We start from the raw sequence: 20931 nt of genomic DNA on the forward strand, positions 1-20931 counted from the left end.
GAAACCCTGTAGTAGACAACTGTGTCCTCATAGAAGAACATTTCTTCCTAATCAAAGTTTGTGGTTGACTTCTCAGCTGAAGAATGGGACTTTATATCCTGTCTAAATGCCAGATCTCTGATTGGGTTAGTAAACAGTGGTACAGCATTCTGGCACCCTTTTCATGCTGGCTTCTAGTTCTCTAGAACTTAAGCTCTTTTTTTTTTTTTTAAAGTCTCTAGATATTTGCTGAGAGAGCCTCAAAAATGTGTCCTAATGTCAGTGATTTTAGTGATCTCTGCCTGCATTTGCAGAACCTGGAACAATACCTCTGAGAAGTGTACTGTTAATCTCCATGGGTACTAACTCATCTCCTCAATGATGATGATACATTAAATGTCCACACTGTTAATTATATCATTGCTCACAAGCAGGTAGGAAAGGAGGAGGATCAAATTATAGAGATTTGCACAATGTACTGTGATTAATGCCTCATTTCAACATTATAAGTGAGGGGGCTTAGGAGGTACCACTAGTGATCTTCCCCACAATAAACAAACAAAAAAAGCCAATGCCAGGTTACCTAGCAGAGCATCTGAACCCTGCAAGGGAGAGCTAATATCAAGAAGCCCAAAGGAGCATACAGGCCTCATTGAGACAAAGCCAAGCAGTAGCCTAGCAGAGCCTGTGTGTATTCAGACCACACAAAATGGGAGCTGAGTCCAGACATCATATGTGATTGCATTTGGAACATCTGCTCATAGTACTGTGGGAAGCATCTCATATAAGTATAGTTTGGAAGAGTTCAGCTATGTTTGATTTTCCATTTTGACTCCTAAATGTAAAACTCTGAGTGTTCTCATTATCTATACAAATGTTTAATATCTTTTGAATTCTGCTAAGCTTTTGACTTCAGTCATGTCGTGACAATGAGTTCCATAGGCATTTTAATAAAAAGTATTTCTTTTTATTGCTTCTAAATTGCTTTTCAGTTCCTTTGAATGCTCCCTTGTCCTCATATCATGAGAGAAGGTAAACAAAACTAGCAATTTACTTTCCCGGTACCATTATTTTGTACAAGTCTGTCAGGTCCCATTTAATTAGTCTCCTCACTAATGTAACATTTCTGATCTTTCCACTCTCTCTGCCTCTAATAATTTGTGTTGCTTATCTTTAAACTCCTATTTCTGCTAGACCGTGACCAGAACTGAACAAGGGTGAGGGTATTCCAGGAGTTTAGGTGATGACATAGGATAGAAAATAATACTATCTTTATAATATTTTGTTTACCTTTTGAATCAAAATGTTTACATTGAACTATCCATAATGGCCTCTAGGTTTCTTTGAGTGATTAGTTAATTTAGTACTCCTGGATATGAGTAGTTCAAATGATTTCTTACAACCTTGCATCTTTGTTTAAATTTTGTTTTACTTCTCAGTACTGAATTTCATCTGCCAGTGTGCAGCCTCTGAGGGTAGGTTTATCAGGTACTTCTGAAGGTCCACTCTGTTTAGTCTGTTCTTGATGAGCCAAAATAACTGTGTCTATTTCATCAATTATCTAGAAAAAGAGTCAGTGTTATATGGTATTTATTGACTTGAGTAAAGTATTCAACATCATTCCCCATGTTATGGTATTCTTCCTGAGAAACTGAGTTTGGGCAGAATTGTTTTGAAGTGGATAATACAGTTGTCTAAACAAATAAAAAGCAAGTTAATTTAATGACACAGTATGCTATTATCTTGATATGGGGTATTGAATAATGCTGTGAACGTCAAGCATTTTTTAAAAAAGCATAGAAAATGAACACAGATCAAACTAATTAGCATGGTAGGAAATGCATGGGAAAGACAGAGAACACTTTAGAGGATGATACAAATTCAGCATGGACTTGATAAACTAGCGAAATGGGAGATGCGATCAATAAAATGAGATTCATGAAGGACAAATGTAGCATTGTTCATCTGAGGAGAATGAATCAATTGTACAAATTTAGAATGGGAGTATACTGGCTAGTGTTAGAGAGGATTGTGATGAGTTGTATTTCAGAATTTAACACTGATAAATTAGAGGATCCTCATAAGGGCAAAAACTAATCATGACCTCTGAGGAGAGATTAAAGAAAATTTAATTAGGATAGCCTGCAGAAAAGAGCGAAGATTTATGAAGGTCTTTGAGTATGTACAAGTAGTTCACAAAAGAAGTGTGCATGTGGTAAGGAGTCCGGGTGAGGATTATTTTCAGTAATCGGCAGTTATGGAACAGGAAGGAAAATTTTATTTTGAATAGAAAGAAATTTGTAGATAATTAAACAAGTTTTCAAGGGAGGCTTGGAATTCCTAACAAATAACTGTCGAGATACTGAGGAAAAAATGAAGACTGTCCAAAGGAGGAGGATCTAGATATGAAGTCTGTTCCATAACTTATAACTGTCTGTGTGCTTTCTAAATTCCAAAACTTCTGTCATTTAAAAACCCCAAGCCCCCATTTTAAATTCTCCATTCATTCTTTACAGAGCTCATTTTATCTATGCATATATGTGTTTCCCCCTGTTCCAAACTTGCTTCTTCTCTAGCCACAAAGTAAATTTAAGCTTAGGTGTTTTGTCTCATCAGGATTATTAATTTTTACACAGCCTCTTTGTCATACTCTATCTCTCAGTGATAAAATGGCACTAGCGATTTAAACATATGGGAAAAATGCAAGAGAAGCTTATAAATCAGAATATCAATAGTGTTGAAAATATATGATAAAGGAGAAATTATGATGTATTATTGTTAGCCACATTTTAACCCTCATTGAAGAATGCGTCTGTGAGCATTGTATCCCAATATGCAATATAGTAATTCCTTATAACTCTGAGATTCATTGTATACTTACCCTTTTCTAATTATTTCAAATTGTTAATTGGTAGGTAAGATCACTGCTGTTTTGACTGCATTTTAAAAGTAGCTCATACTACTTAGTATGGGGATAATATGTTAGTCAATATGTGTCATGTGGCTAAAACCCTGTACATTGCTTTGAAAATGTACCCTTAAGAGCATTGTTACTTTAGAATGTGGACCATCTGAATTAAATGATGGACTGACCAGTTCACAAACATAAGGCTTGTCGGTGTCCATTCAAGGTAAAAAGTGCTGGCTCACAAAGTTTGTGTGGGGTTCAACTTAAAAGGATTCCCCACATATTTTTCAATCATCTGGAATAATTCATTAGTTAGCACCCTTCATTTTGGCACGTTCTGATACACTAATTGATGCTCTGTGCAGCTTCCCTTTCCCTATCCCCCACGAATTATCTCAGCTCTTTCCTTACACATCCACTATTATACTGTTCTGGATCACATGTATTTCACAGTTTGGAGTAATAGCCCCTGTGAAGGGACAATATGTGTATCCCATGGCACAGAGGGCATTATGGGAGCTCTTCTCCAAAAGGTGAATTTCACCTGCTTGCATGCACGATATTATATTTTGCCTTCGCCAAAAAAATCTAGAGCTTGAAATGCATGTGTGAGTGAGCATATATCTAGACCCTTGTATGCCGAAATAGACGCTGTACTCATTTTACAAGACAAAAGTATAGTAAAGAAGAGAGTGCCATCTTTTTCTGTGAATGATTTGAAAATGTGGGGTCCAATCGTACGTTTGTTGAGATTCCGTAGCTCTCATTGTCATCACTGGGAGTTAAGTTGCTCAGCACCTCACAGGAGCAGTTTCTTAAGTTTTTGTTCATGCTGTACTATGCACACACAAGGCAACAGTGTGAAACCTCTGCAACTTTTTTGTTTAGTGTTCAAACATTCATACATCGATTTTCAGTAGAAGCGATTGTTTCAAATGAATCTTTTCTTTTGCCAACCATGACATCTTTATTGTGCTTTTCTCAGTAAAGTCTGGGGGGTGAGTGTGGGGACAACTGGGGAAATGATTTTTTTTTGTATTTTTTTTTAAGTCTATTACTATAATCGTTCCTTGTTTTAAAAAAAAAAACAGACACAAAATTAAGTTAGGTCATCAGTCTGAAATCCATAAATCAAGATGAAATGAAAAGCTCTATTTGTTTGATTCAGATGGTAGGTTTGAATCTAGATAATACTGTGATTGTCACTTTATAAATCTTGGAGAGCTAGATATATTGAAAATAGAAAAAGGTGTCTCCTCTAGATGGTGCTGTGTAACTTGTCTACTTGTAAACTAAGCGGAATCTGTTGCTAAACCTTTGATCCATTAAAATTTAATCCTGCACCTCTTGCACACATAACTAACTTTCTTAGCACTGAGCTGAAGTTATTACAGTCTTCTTTCATGTGTCATACAATATAGCAGTATGTCTAGCACAGAGGGAAGTATAATATTTTTAGTTTTATTTCATTGTATGATTTGATCTGAGGCATTTAAAAATTAAAAAAAAAGAAAAAAGCTGGGGGCAGGAATTACACCTAGGGTATCGCACAGCAGCACAGGAATTAGTTTCCAGCAAGATAAAACCATCCCCTCCCTATGGCTATTTCCCTGCTAGCTGGCTAAAAAGAATTTGACTCCTCAGCTGTACTTCAGGGGCAAAATGCTGTACTTTATTGTTTGGTGAAAATACAACATATGGAGCCTCTTATCTGTCACCCCAGGATCCAGGCCTGATACCTTCCTATCATCATCTTAAGATCTCAGATAGAAATGTACTTGCTGGTGCTCTATCCCCCAGATGTGCCCAGGGCATGCTCCTAGTCCAGCCATCATACATATGTGCAGGCAGCCAAGATTGTGCACGTTCTGCTCTGTTTCTGAGCTGCAATAAGGAACATATTGCCTCTAATCCCACTGACCCATCTGGTTTAGTACTAGCAGTGCGAGCTGGGAATTCTGTACTGCCCACCCTCTTGCACCTCCCTTTAACGGGGTCAGGGTAAGATGTTGCCTTTAGTGTCTTGCTCGTTTCTACAGAGAAGTGCCGAGTATAGGCAGGGATTCAATGAGAATAAAGGTTGGTATTAAACATTTTCCTTCCAATTTTTAAGTGGGATAGTCAGTGGAGCTAATTAAACAAACTTCAAGCCAGAAGGAATAATAATACCTATGGGTTAGTGAGATTGCTCTTAGTCAGTAATTTAAGGTACATAAATGCTGCTGCTTTCTGGTGGCCTAAAAAACTTCTACCTGGTGAATATTAGAGTCTGTTATCCTGGTCTTTCAGTGTAATTTTTTTTTTTAATTAAGGATAGCTATTAAAAAGTTGAAGTGAATAAGAAGTAAACCGCTGGTCATTACTAAATTAATATGCATATTCAGATTTTGTTTGGCTAAATATATGTCAAGCACACAGATAATCAAAAGTTATTTTATTATTTACATGCTTTACAAATATATTCTTGCAAATGAACAAAAGTCTCTGTGAGGATAACCTCACACATCCGTGTATTCATGATATATGCGAACTTCTGATCTTCTGACGCTTTGAAGTGACCTGATACTTTCACTCCTGGTTCGCATATTTGATTTCTTGAACAGCCTTCGTGAAAATGATCTACACATGAAAAAGTAGATGATTGGATCCAGACATACATTACATGCAGACAGGAAAAGTGTCATTTCCTCGCAGTAGTACAGAATTTTATGTGCTGAATCATCTAAAAGTTTATCTATGTGGCTAAAAGTAAAGGGTATTCTACACAAATGATATGGGAGAAAGCATGTAAAAAATACAGCCACAACAACTCTTATGCTTTGGTTGTGTTTTCGTTTTCTGCTTGATGAGCTAATAAATTGCTTGCTTGATTTGTATATGTACCTGGATATAGCAATGTAACATCCTATTAGTACTATAAGTACTGCTACAAACATACAGGTATTGATATAAATGACTGCTTCATGCCATTTTACTCCCAAGGGAGTTTTAAGTTTTATGCAATCATCTACATTTTTCTTTGTTGGATATTCATTGGTGAGAATCAAATTTGGTAAGGCTAGAAAAGCCATAACAACCCAAACACATGCAGACAAAATCTTAGTGAAAGTAATACTGTACATTCTGGAATCCCCAAATGGCTTTACCACTTTCAGATACCGGTCAATGCTAATGAGTCCAAGAAACACAATCGTAGTATACATGTTTGCATAAAACAAAACTGTGGAATATCGGCATAGAAAAAAGTTAAAGTGCAATGGTCCCAGTCTCGAGTCCTGAATTATTTTAAATGGAAATGTCAGTGTCATTAGGAGGTCTGCAACCACAATGTTTTTGAGGTAAAAGATAAAACTTGTTTTGTTTCTGATGTGGAAGAAAATCCATACTGCTAGACCATTCAGTAAGATGCTTGCCAGGAATATGATGAGGTAAAGCACTGGCAGAACAATGGTTGTAAATTCATTTTGTGTGGAGTTCCCAAGTAGACCTGTTGTGGAATTAGTTGAAATAACGTCGTCTTGGCCCAGGTGATAATCTATAGGAATGATGGAAAGAAATAATGTAAGTATGTTTTGACAGTTGTATAAATGATTGTAGCAGCTGTTCTCCAAGGCTTGTGATGTTATTGTCTTCGGCTGAGCCCAAATGATTCTCGGACAAACCAGTTTAGAAAACATGAACTTCTTTAATACAATATCCTTTAATATTATACATTTTAAAATAAAAGCATATAGCACTTGTTAGCCACAATAAATCAGAATACTGTAGGCATTGGTTTTCCAGGCTGCTGGAACATAAGGACAGTTCTGCAATTTGATAGAAAAAACCTATGAATATGGCTAAAACTGATCATGCATTTTGACTTTCTCCTTTAATTAGTAACAGCAATACTTGTCTTTTTCTATAGAATACTTCGGTCCTTAAAGCATGTTACAAAAATCCCTACATCTCTGTTACCGCATTATGAGGTAGGGATCCCATACATCCCCAGTATTAACCCTACATTGACAAGTTAAGAAACGGTGGCAGAAAGGTTAAGGGAGCTGCTCAGAGGAAGGAGGGCTGCTGAGCTTGGCACAGTATGCTTCACTGTCTAGTGAGGTTGGGGGCAGGTGAAGCTCTGAAAGATCAGCTTCTAGCCAGGCTATCCATTTTTTCAAGCATCAAACTTTTTCAAGCATGTTGCTACAGCCCCGGCCATATGGAGGTGTGATATATATTTCTTTGCCTTGAGCAATGGAGGCTGGTGCACCTGCCACACAAGCATGGGTTGTACTGTCACAATGGCATTGGAACAATTTTTATAGTGGAGTGCTGAATGCCATTGAACAAAACTGTGTATGATGGAAACCACTTCAAGCCAGGTGGTGCTGCTGCACCCCCCAGCACCCCTAGTCTGAGCACCCTTGTATTGTCGATGATTTTTCTCCTCTGCACCCTGCAAGGGCTTGTAGGATCGAATCCTAAGAGATTTGTCTAGACCACAGAGGATAGCGGTGTAAGGTGCTGAAATTGGAGTTGAGGAGTTCTCTCCTCCCTGTCAAGGGCCCCCATTTTGTTTCTCACTGGTGTACTACTTTTATTTACTTTTACTAGCAGGCCAAATGAAATACACTGAAAGAATCATGGTTTGAATGAATCTATTTTGTATAAACTGAATGCATGGAGGACTTTCTAAAGATAACTTTCCTGATACTTCAAGCTTTCATCTCCTGCAGCTGAGCTACTACAGCAAATATTTTTCGGATAGCTTAGGAAAACTTCCTTCATTGCCCTATTAGCAAAAATCTCAGGAGAGTTCTCATATAAGAAATATAGTAATTGAACTTCTGTTACTCGTTGGATAATTTCTGAAGAAAATGTGTGTTTGCAATCACTATTAAATTCTGCTGTAAAGTAAAAAAGAAGCGGGATGCACACATGTGTATGAAACTTTTTTTTAATAACTTTGCATTGGCTTTTGTAGCTAAGAAATCTACGGTGATAGTTTAAACCACAGTGTACTGTTACACTTAAAAATACATTCCCAGTTCAAAATTCCAGCTAAGGTGAGTTTGTCTCTTCAATTAATTTTTTGTGGGGTGAGTGAGTGCACTGAGGCATGAAATAGGGAATAAACAGTGTGCTATCTTTCAGGTTGAAAATATCTTTCTGTCCTCTGAGTAGACATGCTTGGTGTAAGATCCATTGGAAGAGAGATGATGGTCTCTGCCTGAACAGTGCTAGGGTTTAAGCCTGAATGGAATAATGCACTGAAATTGCATGATCCTAATGGGTACCTCAGTTGCATAGGAGAGCCAGTCTCTTCCGTGCTGCACCCTGTTCTTGCAGGGCTCAGCTAGGACAGTGTGAGAATGGGTGATTTCTATTGGCACAAGATTTACATTAGATGTGCAAGGCCGTAGAATTTGTGGGTGGAATGATGGCTTGGCACCCATATAAAAGGCCGTGTGATCTACTAGGTAAGTAATCAGGGTATTTGGGTGGAATTACCCAGCTAACAGGTTTATTCTCCACTGCAAGATATAGATGTAGTATCTTACTGTCATTGTTTAATGAAATTGTGACCTATTTTTGCTGTTATATTATAATCAAACACTTCTGCATAGCGCTTTAAATCTCCAAAATACTGTACTAGCATTTGTTCATCAAAATAGTGCTGTCAGACAGATTAGGGGCATTATTATTTCCATTTAACAGATGGAAAGAGATTGAGATACCGAGGGTGCAATTCTTTGTTGTGCTCACTGGTGCAGAGGCCATAAACACAGTGGAGCCAATCACTGGGAAATTCTTTTGTTGTAAAGGGTAAGGAGTAAGGTCCATAAGTGTAGCACAGTGGCCACACTAGGACCCCCATCCTCATAAAAAGTAAGTCAGACCATCTCTGTGCTCCGGTTGTTCCTGGCTGTTGGAATAGTCCATAGCACCATAGACAACTAGTCATGTGCCAAAGTAGCCCGATGGAGGTCAAAGCAGCCACTTACCAGCCTCTGAATAGAGTGGCTTTCTGCCACTTCTGTTGATTACCTGCATCTGCTCTGAGCAGAACCAGAACTGAGAATTGAGTCAAGAGAGGTTAAGTGCCTGAGGCCATACTAAGGCCTGGTCTACACCGGGGGGTGGTGTCGAACTAAGGTACGCAACTTCAGCTACGTGAATAGCATAGCAGCTACGCGAATAGCGTAGCTGAAGTCGAACTACCTTAGTTCGAACTACTTACCCGTCCTCACGGCGCGGGATCGAAGTCCGTGGCTCCCCCGTCGGTGGTGGAGTTCCGGAGTCGATGGGAGCACGTTCGGAGTTCGATATATCGCGTCTAGATGAGATGTGATATATCGAACTCCGAGAAGTCGATTGCTACCCGCCGATGCGGCGGGTAGTATGGACATACCCATAGATGAAGTGGCAAAGTGCAGTACCTTTACCTGTCTGTGCCTATTATTTTGACCAGCAACAGGACATTTTAAAGAATTGTAATGCTGCTTTTCAAAAGTTGGAAGGAAAATTAAGTATTTGTAGAGACAATACTGTACATTTATGACCTAAAATACGTTTTTTTTTTAGAATAATGAATAGATTGTACAGTATTCTGAGCAAGAACATAAATGAATGGCAGATAGGCCATAAGGAAAAGTGGCAAATCTAATAGATTTTTTTGGCGCATTTAGCAAACTAATTAAGGTGGACTCTAACTGTACAGAGGAATATTTGTATCAATCTATTAAAATTAATAATTACAGACCAGGTCATATTAAGGTAGTGATTGACATTAACTCCCTTTGACTCCAAGGGGAGCTGAGTGCTCAGCATCTCACAGGATTAGGTCCTATGTTTTGTAGTGCTGATATCATGGCTTATGTAGGTGTGTAAAGATTTAGCTGACACAACCTGTGCAAGTGCAGTATAATCAGAGTTTATCTGTTATACTTACCAGTACACTGGGAGTGCACTGTTGATCTTAATTATATGTTATCTTTTGGCTCTTTGTCATAGCAGAACATTGTCTTTTATTTAAAATGATATATTCACCCAGAATCAGGAAGATGAGAATTCTGTTTGGCCCTTATTAAATTGCTAAATATGAAATGCAATTTACTTAAATTTACAAAGCACAAAATTATAGTCATTGTGGATTTTAATCTCAAATATTTGTGATCAAATGGCTAACATTTAATTTTGTAATTATTCATTTATCTCAATGTTTCTTCTAAAAAATAATAGCAAATAATAATATTGTTTAAAATTGTCTCTACCTTGAACTTCTATGGTGTATTAAATGAGATTGGAAATCCATTGAGGAAATATCTGACAATATTTTGATAACATTTTTTTAAAGGACTTATTTTTAAAAAATATTGCTCTTGATAGTAACTACTTCCAAATAGGGGATACTATGAACTCTTCTCAGTTAGTTCCAACTTTTGAGAATTCTTTCGAATTTACCTGGTGTTTTTGCATATGACAAGTTGAACCCCATTATTTTTGTTGCTGTTGGTTTTCAACTGAAATACTTTTCAGGGGAGGCAGGGTTCATGGTCCTTGGACTCAGCCTGGGCTATACCAGCTTTAACTTCTGAAAAATATAGGAAATAAAAAATAATTAAAAATAAGCAGAAGTTTTTGTGCAACAGCAACATCCAGCATTTCAGAAACAAAACTGATCAGAGAACACAGACAGCTGGTTGTCTGAACACTTTATAGGTATTCTTCCATTGAAGTATTTCCTAATTCTTTACTCCTGACTTCCCTCACTACACCTAAGCATCTTTTAAAGTATTGAACCCCAGCATGGATTGACGTACAGACATATGCTAATATTCAAACATAACTACCTCACTTCGCTCAGTCTGTTGTCCTAACTACTGAAATGCCCTTCGTTGCTACTTCAACAATTGTTTCCCTTCCTTATGAGCTGCCCTTGCAATGGACATCTTCTGTCTAGATGGAAGAACCTTGGCTTTATGCCCATTCCTTTCTTGGAAGAACACATGCTTAAGTCTGTTCTCAATTTTGGAATTCCCGGTGGCCAGTTTGGGCTGTTGCCTCTAATGGCTTTCTGTCTCAACATATTAAACCTTTATATGCCCTCTATGGATAAACTGCAAGGAAAAAAAGAAGGTACCCGAGTAAAATACTGACTATATCTCGTGTGAAGAAAAATACTTAGAAAAATGTATGTTAAGTGCAATATCTTTTATTTTTCAAATTAAAAAATTTAATACACAGCCACAGTATACATCTGTGGTGTTATACATATATAAATATAGTGTGTGTGATATCATTAGCTCTTGACTTAATATAGGGAGTGTGGTGTGTTTTATCTTTTTTTTGGAAATTTTAATTTTTTTTGCACACTTCCTTGTGGTTTGTATGGTGTATTACAATCCATAGGTCTCTGACATGCTTACCTGCATCTACTGATGAGACTCTAGCACCAACAATTCCTCCTGTGCTCCCTCGGCAACCTACATCTCTAATGTTACACGCTCTCCTTTTGCCTCTCATTCACTTACTGAGTTCATAGCAGTTGTAGAAAGTCACCTCTGGAAACAGGGTTACGGTCATGGCCTATCCCCACAAGTGGCTAGTGTGGGGTAATTCTTTTCAGGTGACAAAAATGACAGCATCCCAGCTCTTACATCTGTTCAGCCTTTGGGTTTTATAAGTGAATCCTAAAGAGAGTTTGATGATTCTTGCCCAGAACATCAATCAGATGAGGGATTCTCTGTAATACAGTCCTCAAGGAGAGCTTTTCCAGCTGCATAGAGCATGGTGAAAGTGTAGTCAGCCAGGGAATTCCAAGTCCTGTAGCACCGTTTGTCAGACAAAGTAGCTGCTCAGGCCCTACTGTATCCTCTCTCTTGAAATAATACCTTGGACTTTCTTATGGCTCTGGACCCTATAATTGCTCCTCCTACAAGCCAGCCAGGAACAAACCTTAGAGAATCAATAAATATCCCTCTCCTGTTTAAAACTTTCTTATCCTTTTGTCTATATGCCTTTGATTTTAGAACAGTTATAGGAAGTACCAAAATATGGACAGGAAGCAGTAGCAACAACAAAATAAACAACAACAAACACTTTACAGAAGTGAAAGTCTTGACTGTAACACCTCTCTGATAAAACGTTGTCTTCTGGGAACTCTAGGGCTTGAATCTCTTAAAGGGAACTCTTCTATCTGATGAGCTTCACTATGATTATTTCTATTGTGATGGCACCTAGAGGCTCCAATCAAGATCCCATTGAGCTAGGAGCTGTACAGATGCATAACAAAAAGATCATCCCTCCCACAAACATCTTATCAATTTAATGGGGTTTTTGGATAATGATTATCTGTCTAGTTAGGGAAGCACATGTTTTGAAGTAGTACAGTTGTGAAGAAATCATACTGCTTAGAGTTAAGGCTCCATATAGATGTTCTGAAGAAAAGGCATCTTTGCCTTTGGTGGAATTCTGTCAAGTCAACAAGTGTTAGTCAGGAGAGACAACTTATGTGTAATGAGGTATCTCAGTAGGAGGGTGGGGTCGATGAATAAGAACTGTATGCTTATCTTTGAGAACTAGGGGCCACCAAATGAAATTAATAGGCAGCAGGTTTAAAACAAACAAAAGGAAGTATTTCATCACATAACGCACCATCAACCTGTAGAACTCTTTCTTTGCCAGAGGATGTTGCTAAGGCGAAGACTAAAACAGGATTCAAAAAAGAACTAGATACATTCATGAAGGATAGGTTCATCCACGGCTATTAGCTAGGTTGGGCAGGGATGGTGTCCCAACCCTCTGTTTGCCAAAAGCAGGGAATGGGTGACAGGGGATGGTTCGCTTGGTGATTACCTGTTCTGTTCATTTCCTTTGGGGCACCTGGCACTGGCCAGTGTCAAAAGACAGGATACTGGCTAGATGAACCTTTGGTCTGACCCAGTATGGCTGTTATGTTCTTACCCTAGTATACTTCTTCACTTCTTTGCTTTAAAGCAGCTCATATTACAGGAAATGTCATCCTGCTCATGGTGTGGGAAGAAATATAATAATCCCAGGAGAATTCACATTCTTCCACATATTGTTTCACCCTTAGATTTGGAAATGAAGAGTCTCCTCCTTCCTCTCCTCTCTATAAAAAAGGGGGCAGATCTTGATGGAATACTACAGGGTCTCATTTAGTTGGTGACTAACTTTGTCCACTCTTGAAACAGACCCTTTTTCTTCCATATAAATGGAATTTCTTGATGGACAAGGTTGATCTCCACCTTCTTACACTTGTTTATTGCCAGTTATCTAAGCTTGAGTTAGTCTTTTTTTTCCCTCCCCTAGTCCAATTTCATTCCATTCAAGTGTCATACCTCTCATCTTATGCATATCTGTACATCTATAGTAAAAATCCTGCTATTCCATGGGTCCTTCATACCTATTTAGCTGTCACTCTTAAGGGTTCAGTAGAACCTGCACTTTTATTCAGTTCGACCTTAAAGCAAACTTTTTAGCATTTTTGTGGTTTGTCTCTGGTTGGCTGGGGGTGTGTGTGTGTTTAGTGCCAGTAAAAATAAAAGGTTGGCAGTTGCAATAAATGTAGGTTAAGTACATATTGTTGCATAGATGATGCAATCTTTTACTACCAATGTTGATAGACTAGTTTATGTGCATGGTAGATGTAACCTATGATTTAAATTCTCATATGAGGTTATAAGAGATTACATAGGGAGATATGGGATGAGTCAATAGTGTTTCTAATTACTACAGCTTTGAGTTCCCTGACCTGTTTCGGAAATGTAGCGCAAGGAAGAGAGTTTTAGAAAATATGTGGAGGGAAATCTGCATCTGTAAATCTCATTGCTCTTTTCCTGATCTTTAATTCACTACTTTTCTATTTTCTTACAAATTTTGTTTTCCCTGGACTAGATTGCATATGTTAGGTCATAAGTCTCTAATATCTGTTTAAATTTTTTTAAAATGTGAAACTTGAGTACTACAGTATAACTTTGTTGATATATTGCATTTTCCAATTCTAGTCATCACCATTCACATTGGTTTGTAGGTGAACTAAGTGTTTAAAAAGTGGGGAAAAAAGAGATTGAATATTAAATGTATCATTGGCTGGCTGTATGTATGTTCATTTTGTTACCTAACAGAACCAATTCTTTACAAGCTTTTTAATGGAAAACATTAATACACAAAGTTTTTTAAAAGAAAACAGGTTAGGTTGCAATGTAATACAGTATATTTGTGCACATTACTTTTGCAAGCACCCTTGTCCCACTCCACCACTGGCGCAAGCCCCAATGCTTCCTTTGTTTCCTTCTTCCTCTCCCATCCCTGTGCCTTTCTCTGTGCTGCCCCTTGTGCTTGGAGTGTCCTGTCGAATCCATGAACCAGACCACTCTACCTTCCCCTCTGCTGCTCAGGTCCTTCATAATACACTTGTTCTATGTTGTCTATAAGAAATCTTAATTTGTCATTTAAGGGGAAAAAACAAACAAACAATCTTTAATGGGACTCTTGGGATGTTCATGCAACATAACTGAGTAACCATATGATCTTATTTTTGTGATCTTCTAGGGGCCCCTAACTGCTACTGTTTGTTACTTTTACTAGCTGTGTAATGTCCAAAATGGATCATCCGAGACCATGCCTTTGTATTTTTATTGTTAAGAGATTAGCACACTTTTGAGAGCTGTAGAAATTACAGTAAAAAAATCAATTACTCCATTCAAATACAAGTTAAGTATAGCATACACATTGTATGACGTGTTACCAGGTAATGTTTGTAGCTGTCATTTGTTAAGAGGTCAAGAAAAGTTGAATGCCTAAGTTTCAGGGCAAATGTTTGCACCTGGGAAACTAAGAGACTTGAGGGAAGGATTTGTGGAGGGTTTTGTTTATAAAAGTGAGTTTTGTGATTGAGAGAGACGCTAGATGGATAGTCCCAAAGATGAGTCTTTTTTATCTAGGAAACAATGCAGCCTGGACAAGCTACAGTGTGAGCTTCTCCTGGTACCACAGCTATGTGCCTCAACTCAGACCTGGAGAGACCACCTTTCAGAGATCAGAGAACAGTTCAATGTACCTGTCTGTATAATACTTGGTGCTTCTGCTTAGACTTCCATAGGAGGTGTCCGTTATCTCTGCCCTGAGCCATCAAATTGTCACTCAATATTTCCTAGTGTTAGAAACTCAGCGCCAGTGAGAAGAGGTGGCTGCAAGATGGGATTGAAGAGAATCAAGAAAGCTGTTCTGTGATGAGGCCAATTGAGGAACTTCTTCTGCTCTGTGGTTGAGTGATAAAGTGTGGTGTTGGAGGAGCTTAAGAGGAGATGAGGTGAGGGTTGAGGGGAAATCCAAGGAGGAACTAAGAGACCAAACAGGGTATTTTGTACTGTACAAGAAGTTTTCTGCAGATGGTAAAATGGTTCCTATTTCTAGGTATAACTAAGGAGACTGCCATTACATTCTAATGAAACTGCAGTTCAGAGAGATAATAAAAGAAAAAAAAATACACCCTGGATCAGATTCTCTTACCCTTTTGCACTACAGATTGGCTGGACATTTGCAGCATCCTCCCTGGTATGCTAGTATTCTCACCTGGCATAGAGTCAATGTAGCCAGCCTTTATGCATCTCTTTCCCTGCCTGTTGTAGGGGGCATTCTGTGAGGTATGAAGGGCTATAGAGACTGGATTAGTGAAGAGTTTGGGCCTCAGGTGCCTACTTTGCTATTATTAAGCACCTACTATCTGACAGGCCTAAGACAGGGCTACAGTAGGAGTGCTTTCACCATATAGCCATACCAGGGTTCTGTGCCATAAAGAGGCATTCTGTGGCTTGGGTCCGGAATACCTAGAAGACTGCTTAAAGCTTTAGAATGAAGATCATGGTCAACAACTATGCTCCTCTGGCACAACAGAACTCAACAATAAGGGAGACAGCTTTCTCAGGGGCTGGTCCAAGCCATAGGGAGCTTATTCTACAAGAACTAAGGACCGTCATAAACCACACATTCCACTGCAACTGCAAGGTTCATTTCTTTGACCTGCCTTCTCTAACATAAATACATAGCAACATGTATGTTTAACAAAAAGTGAACTCTTCCCCCTCCCTCCCCCAAAATACGCTACCAAACCAAGGCATTCCACTGCGTTTGTTTCTTCTCTCGGGGAGGGAATGAGAGAACAAATGCATGAGATGTTCAGCATTGCTTAATGCACTACTGTAAGGCACTCAGATACTACAGTGATGAGTGCAGAATAACAACATATATAGACTAATATCCTGGCAAAGTGCTCCCATTGTGGACATACCTTATACTGGCAAAACTGCACTTTTGCTGCTATGACTTATTCCAGGTCCACCGAGTGAAATAAGCTATAAGAAGTAAGCATTCTTATACCAATACAATTGCGTTGACGCTGGCTTTTGTTGATTTAGCTATGTCAACAAAAAGTCTCACCAACATAGCTATGCTGGCAAACTGTTCTTGTTAGACCTGCTTTTAGTGTCAAATTGTACTGTCATCTATGCTGGTTTAAATTCAGAGTAACTTCACTGAGTCTAGATTTACACTCATAACTGAGTAAAATGTGGCTCTTTCTACATAACGCTGCTCAAGCCCATTGTGGACAATGGCATGAATAAGACTTACTGTAGAGCACGAAAAAGATAATGCTGTATGTAAGTTTAATTTCAGAGCTGGCAATAGGTACTGTTAGAGACCAGGAAGTTGTAGGAGGCAATAAAGGGTTTAGAATCAAGACATCTATGTCCCTGAAAGTGACATGAGGATAGAGGCTTTTGGAAGGTATGTTTTTATTACTTAGTAGCTTTTTAATTTTGAGTGTACTGATTTGAAGGAAGCTGTGCTGGAACCAGGTGCAGAGAACGTTTTAGGTAAGTTCTGTGTAGAATTGTAAAATAAGTCCATCACCCAGTGTTTCTAAGTATAAAGATCTGCATGCCAGCTTCACAAAGCTTGAATAAAATACTGTACCTCAGATTCTCATCTTTACTGTTAATACTGCCAGAACTTGCATAGTATAGTGTGTTGCATAGGCAGACAAAAGAATTGTGCTATTTCATATGAATGAATTTTTTTCTTTCAACCTAGTACTGAGTTCAGCATGCCTGGAGGTATATCCAGAAGCATGCATGTACAAAGATATACGTCCTCAGGGTGTATGACTATTTTTCCAGATTAAATATTATGTTTAGTGGAACCAGTTTTTTTTTTAAATAAAGCTATGTTCATAACACTTCTGCTGTCACTAAGCCATGGTTCTTTCAAAGCTCAAATTTACTCCTGTGAATTTTCAGTTTTTCCTTTGTGTAATATCAGTGATTTAGTAAGAGCTTATTTGAACCCCTAGGTGGCTGAAGGCACCACTTCTTGATTTACAGGCCTTTCCGCAGGTCAGTTGGGGAAATAGAGTAATGTTTGCTAGTTACATGTGTTTTCAAATCCTCTTTCCTCAACTTCCTATACTCTTTCTGCTCTCATCTCTCATTGTTCATGAATATACTTCAAAATGTTTTAATTCAGATGTTAACTTTGACTTTCCATATTGATTTGTTTGCTGCTGTAGTTTCTTACTATTGATTTCTGCTAGGGCTCAATTAATGAGTTTTTTTCAGGATATCTTTTTCTTCTCTTTCCTTTTGATCTGTTGCTCATTAGAAGTTGACTAAATGTTTTCTTTCAGGAGCACATTCTATTCCGTGCAGACTATGTGTGTAGTCCAACAAAGCTGTGTTTTTATAACCACTGATTGAATATTTTTTGGTGATTTTATCTTTTTCTCCTGGAACATGCATAACAGCTTGACAGCGATGTTGATGAAATATTTTCATATGCTGGCCATAACATGTCCATATTTCATGGTCACAGAGTGAAGTGGAAATTGCTACTGCATGTTCCATGTGGGTGTTGGTCTTTTATGTTGTGCCATACCGGTTCCAGACTCAATATTATAATCTGCTCTAAGCAGAGGATATTGTATACAAAAAAGGGGCAAAAGTACAAGAGATGCAATGCTAAACACATCTCTCTGAGGCTTTGTTTGCTATAACACATGGATTCAAGAGCGCCACCCACAGGCATGGCCTGCTTTCCCATTATGCAATTGAAAGATGGTCCTTCCTGTGAAGGACAGAGGAGTGCAGTTGAATGGTGGCAGACTATGTGATGGCCTGTGCTTCCCCTCCTGAATCTGTCAGCCTCTTATTAGGTCACTGATATGCTTTCATTCCTATGATGGCCTGAGCACAGAGAAGAAAAGCTGGGTAATACCCTCTCCCCTCTTCCTGTCTTTAGTCACTTCTTCAGGTATATGGAGGCACTGCCGCAGCTTCACAAAGTGGCCTTCTTAGAACCCATGTTGAGAATCTCTGTCATAAAGGATGCAATTTTCATACTTGACCTTCCCAACAAAGATGATGTATATCAGAGTCTTTTTTGTTTTTCTCAGCAAAATCTTGGCCTCTGGCTCCTAGAACTCTCTCTAACCATTCATTTCTAACTGATTAACTTGTCTCCTTGAACCCTCCTCCTTGCTTCCTCTCTCATCCTTTTCTTCTCCCTCATCATTAACCTCTCTTGCTCATTTAGCACTTCCCCATAGCTTTGATGTGTGTTCAGAGGGGGGAGGAAAAGACCCTTTTTGACACTGTGTCTGTCTGTCTTAAGGTTTTATCCTGGGGTCCATCACGTTAGTAACTCATTCAGTTTTCTTGTCTTGGAACCCTTCCTTTCATCCCATTGTACCTTATGTTTGGATGACCCCAGCTTTTCTCATGGCTTCAACAACCACCTTTATGCAGATGATTCCCAAATAAACTTCACCACCTCTGACCTCTTCCTTCGTTCAGTTTTACACCTGCTTTTCTTTCTGATGGCGTTTGGATGTTCTGCCACCAACTTAATGGCTAAAGTTGGACTCCTTTTCCCGCCCCCTTCCTGCCCCAATCCTTTCCTCTTTCCCTTTCTTCTTCATCACTGTTGGTATTTCATTATCCTCCCCATTACCCATGCTTGATCCTCTTTGTTCCTCTCTCTTGTCTTTTCTCTCTCCATATCTAGTCTGTTGCCAAATCATACAAGTTTTAAATCCACCCTTTCCTCTCCATCTCTTCTGCCAAAATTCTTGACCATGGCCTTGGAAATCTCTCTCCTCCTCCTCAGACCTTACTCCCTTTGATTTATCCATAACATGACTGAAAGAATAAGCTACCACTTTTGGTGCTTGGACCATGTAATTTCCCCATTTCAATTCCTTTTATTAGCTTCCCCTTGCCCTCTGCATCAAGTACAAATTTTTAGTTCTTCCCGGCAAGGCTCTTTACACCTTCACTTTGCTTAAATCTCTGTATGGTCATTTCATCCTCCTCACTTTGACCAAGCCTCTCTCCTACCTACTCCCTTCACATTCTCTTCATATTCTTGCCTTCATGTCTCCCTCCATGCTGCTCCTTAGCCAGGAGCAATCTCATGTCAAGCAACCTCACGCTCATCATGCAGATACTTCTTTAAAAGACCATATTATCTTTATTGTATTTAAGTGATCTTCCAAAGTTATTCTAAAATAATAATAATAATGTACAAAATAGCTCAAATCATTATTTAGGTTGGAGAATTGAACACTCAAAAGTTAGGAAATACTAGATTTATGGTTGCATGGACAACCGTAATTTTGGCTCCTTGTGCAGCCATCCTGTGCACTGAATTTGGCAGGGATCCTGTGGAAAAAATAGTATATGATAATGTAATTAAAGATTGTATTTTAATGCATATGCACAAGGGGGATGAGTTGAAGTTTCATGGCAACCTTAATACTGACATTTTCTAACTTTCAAGTGCTTGACTTTACAACTTAAATTTACTTTGAAATAGTTTTTTTGTATACTGTTTCCTAAGATTTTATTTAAAAAGGGAAAAGCAAAGTCTGGAGATTTGAAATAGTTTATATTTCAATCAAATATGAATGGAATTTCATGGGACAAAGAAAATATACTTCTGTAACTCAAAAGGTTTGCCCTTGCTGTATTTCAAAGGCCTGTTGTCAACAATTTGGGAGCGGGGAGTAGGGGCTTAGAGTATTTTAAGAAAAGGTTGCAAGAATATTTTATGAAGGAGAGTGCTTGACAACTAAAATATAAGAGTCTCTGCCTTCACTATCAGCACTTCTATTCCATTTAACCCAGTTGCCTCTGAGGAAACAAGGTGTTTGAAGGTGAGTGGAGGACTCTAGAGAGGCATTTCACATCCTTTCTTTGTGGTGGTATGGAAACATCATTAGCAACACTTCTTCAATGTACAATATTTTACAATATTAAATGAATGTAGCACACTTTATTAGACCATAAATTTGACACCACAGTCTCCATTACTGCTCTCCTGGCTGACTTCACCTACTGTTTATTTTGGTCAGCGAAATAAATTTAAACTTATAAATGACTTAACAGGGAACTCTCTTCACAAAAAGAGATTAAAAGACCTTGGGATGTCCAATGAGAGGAAGGAAATTCCTCCATTCCAGTTAATCAGGTAGTTTTACTAAGGCATTTTTGGGGGAGCTATAGAGTCCACTTGCCCTTCTGTGCAGGTAGTTATGACCAGATGCTTATATTCAAGACACCAGATGCTTATAATTAGAACAAGACAAAAATCTCAGATTAAACATATCTGATAAGCCTGCTCCCCCATTCTGATGCCTTCTGCTGGTCTTTGCTCCCTGTGCAGTTTAAAGGAATCCAGGGCTCAGTGTTGCATTGTCTTCTGAATGACTTTCCAGTTCAGTTGCTCATGTAGTAACAATGCAGCCTAGGCTGTTCCAAAGCCCAAAGTGCCTGAGGACCTCTGGCACTTGGAACAGCTCAGACTTGATTGCGTGCTAGTGCATGAATGGTTGACTTGTGCAGGTGTTGAACCATCTGGGCCCAGAGTTCCCTCCCCTCCCTACCCTAAAGGAAGACACTAGCAGTTAGGGAGTGGGGACTAGGAATGAGACTGCAAAGTTGTAATGTGAAAGGAAACTGGAAGAAGAGGAGGAGGAGGAA

General features: G+C 38.7%; 2 protein-coding genes across 4 annotated transcripts in view; one reads left to right on the top strand and one right to left on the bottom strand.

Annotated features, from left to right (window-relative positions):
• MED12L (mediator complex subunit 12L) overlaps nucleotides 1-20931 on the top strand; it is a 300960-nt gene that overhangs the window by 152725 nt on the left and 127304 nt on the right. The gene's annotated exons all lie outside the window — the stretch shown is intronic.
• On the bottom strand, nucleotides 5386-10367 carry GPR87 (G protein-coupled receptor 87). Its single transcript, XM_045029737.1, has 2 exons — nucleotides 10334-10367; nucleotides 5386-6422 (listed from the first exon to the last, which is right to left on the bottom strand). Exons 1-2 carry the CDS (start codon nucleotides 10365-10367, stop codon nucleotides 5386-5388), a joined length of 1071 nt encoding a protein of 356 aa, XP_044885672.1.

The sequence above is a fragment of the Mauremys mutica genome, chromosome 9 (genome assembly GCF_020497125.1).
Source record: "Mauremys mutica isolate MM-2020 ecotype Southern chromosome 9, ASM2049712v1, whole genome shotgun sequence".
Lineage (NCBI taxonomy): Eukaryota > Metazoa > Chordata > Testudines > Geoemydidae > Mauremys > Mauremys mutica.